The 6,486-nt window shown below is 41.4% G+C and overlaps 1 protein-coding gene across 15 annotated transcripts in view; it reads right to left on the bottom strand.

The window, feature by feature from the left end:
• fgfr3 (fibroblast growth factor receptor 3) overlaps positions 1-6,486 on the bottom strand; it is an 85,202-nt gene that overhangs the window by 4,741 nt on the left and 73,975 nt on the right. For all 15 annotated transcript variants that reach the window (XM_032526126.1, XM_032526131.1, XM_032526135.1 and 12 more), the window contains exons 14-15: positions 5,271-5,393; positions 3,985-4,055 (exon numbers count right to left, since the gene is read on the bottom strand). In XM_032526126.1, coding sequence (XP_032382017.1) covers positions 3,985-4,055; positions 5,271-5,393 — 194 coding nt within the window. The remainder of the gene's footprint in view (positions 1-3,984; positions 4,056-5,270; positions 5,394-6,486) is intronic.

The raw sequence follows: 6,486 nt of genomic DNA, 5'->3' as shown, positions 1-6,486 counted from the left end.
CCCCCCACCGCGGGCGCTCAGCGGGCTTTATCTAATTACCCACACTCGGGTCCGGAGGGCGGAACACAGAGAGAGAGAGAGAGCGAGAGAGAGAGAGAGAGAGAGCGAGAGAGAGAGAGAGAGAGGGAAAGGAGACTGGGGACTGGTGAAACAGAGAGACATCAATATTCAGAGGTAGAACAGAAGACCGGAACCTTAGACCAGTGGTGGAAGAAGCATTCAGATCCTTAACTTAAATAAAAGTACTAACACCACGCTGTAAAAAATACTCTGTTACAATTTAAAGTCCTGCATTGAAAATGCATCGTCAGGAAAATATACTTAAAGTATTCCAAGTAAACATACTCAATGCGGAAAAATTGTGTGTTTGATGGTCTAATCATTCCAGCTGGACTTGTAGGCTGATATATTGTTGGGTAGTTTAATTCATGATAAGATGTTGTATTTTATAAATTGTGATTTGTGTGCACAAAGTAACTGTTAACTAAAGCTGATAGATTAATGTAGTGGAGTAAAAAGTACAATATGTCTCTCTGAAATGTAGCAGAGTAGAAGTAGAAAGTGGACTCAATAAAAATCAGCTTTCTCAATTGTGTTTTAAGAAAATTAGGTTTACCACAATATATATCAATGTTACACTGTAAAATAACACAAGCTGTTATTGATTTACTGGGGGTGTTTTTTATCCTATATATCACTTCTGCACATGAGTCAATGCCAAAGGCTTTTGTCCTGTGCTGCATATTTTTCATAAACCAGCATCTTCTCTCTCTGCAGCTTTTACAGACCGACACCTCTAAAGCTTTTCAAAGTAAAATCCTCACCTCTGTGATATTGGCATGGAATTAAAAGGTCTATACCGGCATTAAAGTTCTCGTAATATACTAATTTTCAAGTTCATAATTGTATTTTGAGGTTGTACCAAAACAGGTTTCCATGGTATCATTTTTAAAAAACACCATATTTTTGTTTTCATCTTTTCACCCTGTGTCTTGAGCTCTCTGTCTTAGCTACAGAGTGAGACATCTCACTTCTGTTCCATCTTTGTTGGGAGTCTCACACGCGCAGTACCTAGGTAAGGACTACTAGCCAGTCAGAAGCAGAGTATGAAGGCCCTGACAGTACCTAGGTAAGGACTACTAGCCAGTCAGAAGCAGAGTATGAGGCCCTGACAGTACCTAGGTAAGGATACTAGCCAGTCAGAAGCAGAGTATGAGGGCCCTGACAGTACCTTAGGACTACTAGCCAGTCGAGCAGAGTATGCGAGCTATAGGCGAACCATGAGCAGATAGGGCCTGAAGATGTAAGACTACTACCAGTCAGAAGCAGAGTATGAGACCCTGACAGGACCTAGGTAAGGACTACTAGCCAGCCAGAAGCAGAGTTGAGGGCCCTGACAGTTCCTAGGTAAGGACTACTAGCCAGTCAGAAGCAGAGTATGAGGACCCTGACAGACCTAGGTAAGGACTACTAGCCATCAGAAGCAGAGTATGAGGGTCCTGACAGTACCTAGTAAGGACTACTAGCCAGTCAGAAGCAGAGTATGAGGGTCCTGACAGTACCTAGGTAAGGACTACTAGCCAGTCAGAAGCAGAGTATGAGGGCCCTGACATTACCTAGGTAAGGACTACTAGCCAGTCAGAAGCAGGGGAGGGGGGACTTTGGGCTTTTTCACTTTGTAAACCTATATCGTGCATTGGACATATAACATGATAAAGGAAAGGCAAAAAAGCCAAAAAGCATAATATGAGCACTTTACATAACCCTTAGTTTATGTGTAATTAAATAGTGAATTCAGGTCTAAATTTATTGGTAGAAACTTTCACTTTCAATCACAACGTGATGATGCTTATTTCTTTCTCTTTGCAAAAAAAAGAAGTCTAAAACAACTCTGTAAAAATCCAACCGAAATGGCTCCCTGAGGGTTCCCACAGCTAGTTCTGCCCTTAGAGCTGCACATGTTTGGAAAGCTGCACAACTGCTGCATGCGAACCCTTCCTTACATCCAGCCCGTTCCTTGCTGTTGCTGAGTGCGTGACAGATTTGTTTTAATGTGTTTTAATTGTCTCCCGTCTGTTTCAGTGCAAAAACCCCCCATCACAGGTCAAAAGTCAGAGTCCCCCGGGGGTGTGTGCGAGAGTAAACTGGATGCAGAGCGACTACTGTATGCGGGGAGGAGGGAGGAGGGAGGGAGGAGGAGGTTTGGCGGGAGGATTGACTCTGTAATCCAGACCTGCTGAAATAACAGAGCCGGCTGATTCTCCTCTCGGCTTGTTCCCAGTCTAGTGTAATCACACGGCAAGCCAGTGTTGACAGGGGCCCGTGTTTGGCTTGGATGCCTGTGCTGGGGACACAGCATCTGGCTGACATGGGGGGGTGGGGGGTGGGGGTTCAGCTACCGCAACACAGATTGACTTTGTGACCTCTTTGCTTAAACTGGCCTTTTCTTCTCCTGATCGCAGCCAACACAGGAGCAATCAGAGGTCGGAAAAGGTGCGCCTAGGAGTCTACTCGAGGGTTTTTTATAAGCCGAGGACCCCTTAACTGAAAGACAGATGGAGCAGAGACCCCCTACTACTAATTTTGAATACATTTAAGTTTTGTGTTAAATCGGGCCTACAATAACATGTAGGGATGACTAAAGCCTTTACACAACCCTTTTCTGCATAGAATAATAAGCTATTACAATAATAATTGTTGGCATTTTATTAATCATGCTTTAATGTAAACATACATGTCCTTCCTTAGGATTGTCAGCCTATCATCACTGGGTTTTATATTTGCTAATAATACGATGGATTCATGTTAAGATTTAAAAGATTTGGGGGAAAAATGTACAAAATTTGTAATAATTTTGAGGCCCCTCTGCAGTGACTCTAAGGACCCCCTGTTGAAGAAATCTAGTCTATACAATGAAGAAAATGACTTTCAGATTACAAAATGCAGAATTTATGGCTGGATGTGGCCGGGGAGCCACTGGGCTGGGAGCTTTTGGGTACTATTTGCACTTCATATGTCTTATTCTATGTAGCTGTATGTGATGCGGAGGATGCTGTGGCTGTTAATGTCAATGAAATAGCTATACTACACCAGGAGCGTTTACAAGTCCTTTACAGAACAATCGCTTGTTTTATTAAGCTAGTATCTACCTTCTACTCCAAGAACTCCTGCAGTTAAACTCCATGCCTTCTCTATTTTGGTGTTGTCCTTATAAAAGGTGTTTCACTTCTTGCCCGGCTGTCCTAGTGCCCGGCGGCTCGCCTGAAAATAGACCTGGTGCGGATCTTTAGGGGAGCGGACCGGCGCGCAGCTTCACGCACGCTTCACGCACGCTTCACGCACGCTTCACGCACACTAATTAAAGTTGTAGGTAACATGCAACTCAGTGTAAGGAGAGTGATCGGACATTAAGGGACTGCTGGGTTCAAAATATACAAGAAGTTTTCCAACAACTGGAATGTATGTTTGTGTTTAAGATTGTTCAATAAACTGATTGAAATTGAAAAAACGGCGACCCCGGTTCCTATGAAGGGTTGTAGGAACCTGCCCCGAGGAAACATGTCGTGATAAATCCACTGACACTCATCGCCTTCTGTTCTAGGGCAGCATGGATCTACGCTAATAAACCACGATTAATCCACTGACCCTCTTATGTCTTTTCTGTTCTTGGGTTTGGAGTTGTTGAGACTCCATTGTGTTTCTGTCTCTCTCAGATGTCTCTTTGGGAGAATAAAGAACAAACGCTGCCCAGAATGCGGAGCCACTGATACACAAAAGGCTGGGGATTATGAAGTGACAGCGAGCGGAAAGATATTAGGAAAGGGAACGCTATGAATCCATTTTCGCACGCACAAACTCAGCTTTTGATGCTAACGCGCGCCGTCACGATATTTCAACAAGCCGGATTCCTCGGGTGTGCGGCGGCAGCAGCAGCTCCACATGAGTGGGCGTTCGACATGTGACGGGTGGTTTGTGCAAACTCACACATCGCTCTGGTGCGTGTAGACCCGGTCGAACAGAGCTTCGGGAGCCATCCATTTCACGGGCAGACGACCCTGCAACAACAGAGGCACAGCAGAAGCGCTGTGGTCAGCACAAACATTCTGTACACAGCAGACAGCGAAACATGGACCCAAACACACATCACTGTCCTCACACTGTCCCCACACTGTCCCTACACTGTCCCCACACTGTCCTCACACCGTCACTTCAGCTAGCCTGTCATTACCAAAAGACACATTCATTTAACAGGTACAGTGTGTGTTGTATAGTAAGAGTTGGGTGATATGGAGAAAATCAAATATATGCAGTATATTGCTATTTTTATTGATACAACATGTTTTCACAATTTAATTTTAGTTAAATAATCATCAGTAATGTAGGTTTAATGACTCAGTGGTTAAAGGCAAATTTTAGAAGAGTCTGGTAAGTTCTGAAAATGACATCACTATACTGTAATAAAGCCTTTAAAATCAGAAATGGCAACACTTAGGCCATATCACGATATTATGATAAGAGGATTAGGATTACGATATCTGGTCTCATATCATCATACTACAATAGTAATATCGAGTAATATCAAGATGTTGCCCAGTCCTATGTAATAATATTTATTTATTATTTAGTACATAAACATTTCATTACTGCGCAATATTTATCTATTCTTAGTGCTTAACCGTTTCATTACAGTGCAATATTTATTTACTTGTTTGCACTTATCTCCTTTCACACAATGTCTATTCAAGCATTTTATATATGCATACAGTTGCTCTCCGGACTGCACCAGCGCCCCCCCCTCTTTTTTTCTCTGCACTACCTACATTTTAAATTTTTTAAATTTTTGACTTTTGATGTTTTATATTCTTATCTTATATTTTTGTGTCAACACTGTAGAGGGATTGCTTCAATCCCATTGCACAGGTACTGTGTTCTTGTGTATAATGACAATAAAGGCATTCTATTCTATTCTAAAATGTCTCTCCTTTTCTAATCTCTGGACTGTATCAGCTCGGTTAACTGAACTTGCATGCCTTTACCTTCTTAGACATCAAATCCATATAAAATACACACGTTTCAGGTTTTTTTCCCTTAAGTGTACAGATCTTCACCCAACCACTGTTATTAAATCTAGTATTCCATCAGATAATTGGATTTTGTATTTATTTCTGGGCATTTAATTGTGGTCTCACCTTCCCTTTATGCATTCAAAGCCTTACATAATTAGTCCATCCTTATTCCTGAGTTTGAAAAGCCGACCGACTGAGACTTACGTTGGTGGTCTTTTTGTAGTAGTCTATATTGTGCACATCTCTGGCGAGCCCGAAGTCGGCGATCTTCATGACGTTGTCCTCTGTCACAAGGACGTTTCTGGCTGCCAAGTCTCTATGGATACACTGAGGGGAGAAGTACAAACACATCAGACACACGGCAACACACACACACATTCTCGTACACTTATGCACTGTAGGCGGACAACTTTCATTTACCATTGTCTGACTTAATCACCTCCGAACTCCTCCTAACTTCCAAAGTCATGTGGTTTGGAAACGTATTCCACACCATCGACTTACAGTAGATTCCAAATCTTGTTTTCATTTATTTGATATAGTTCCTTGTGTACTTACTTACATATAGTAAATTATAAAACTGTTCTTCACTAGCCACTTGCAGTGCAACAGGAAAAGACAACAGTCATACAGACGTACACAAGACTACATAGACTAAAACATATAAAACCAGATAAAAACCATGTCCAAACTGTTAAAACAGTAGACGGTACAGGTGCTGTAGTCCTATGTAGATAGATGGTGGAGTGTGGGAGGCACTGGCAGTCTATTTCCAATTCTCTCACTGTTTGTGTAAAAGAAGCTATGGAGCATCCAGCTGGATCTGGTGCTGATGCTCCTGTACCTGTCCTATAAAAACCAATTGAAACCTGGTCCCATTGAGGCTGTTCTAAATTTGGCAAACATTTACAAAAGATTCATGTGTTTCCAATAGGACTGCAACTAATTAATACTTTCAGCGCTGATTATTCTGTCAATTATTTTCTCGGTTAATCCATTAGTTGTTTGGTCTATGAAATGTCAGAAAATGTTGAAAAATGTGGATCAATATTTCCCAAAGCCCAAATCCTCAAAACTGTGTTTTGTCCCCAAATTCAAAGATATTCAGTTTCCTTTCAAATAGGAGAAAAGAATATGCACATTTAACAAGCTGCAATAAAATAATAAAAACCGATAAATCGATTATCAAAATAGTTAAATAATTGAGTAATTGAATATTTGACAACTAATCAATTAATCTTTGCAGCTGTAGTAACCAACATTCTAGTAATCCTAACCCTAACCCATTTATTTAATTAAAAGCTTGTTGTCCTTTTTGTCTGTCAGATTAATATTATGTAATTATTATTATTATTATAGATTTTTGGGCATTTCAGGCATTGATTTGATCGGACAGCTACTGCATGAAGGGGGGGGGGGG

This window comes from Etheostoma spectabile, chromosome 9 (genome assembly GCF_008692095.1).
Source record: "Etheostoma spectabile isolate EspeVRDwgs_2016 chromosome 9, UIUC_Espe_1.0, whole genome shotgun sequence".
NCBI lineage: Eukaryota > Metazoa > Chordata > Actinopteri > Perciformes > Percidae > Etheostoma > Etheostoma spectabile.
The sequence above is the reverse complement of the archived record's forward strand: the minus strand, read 5'-3'. Positions and strand labels throughout refer to the sequence as shown.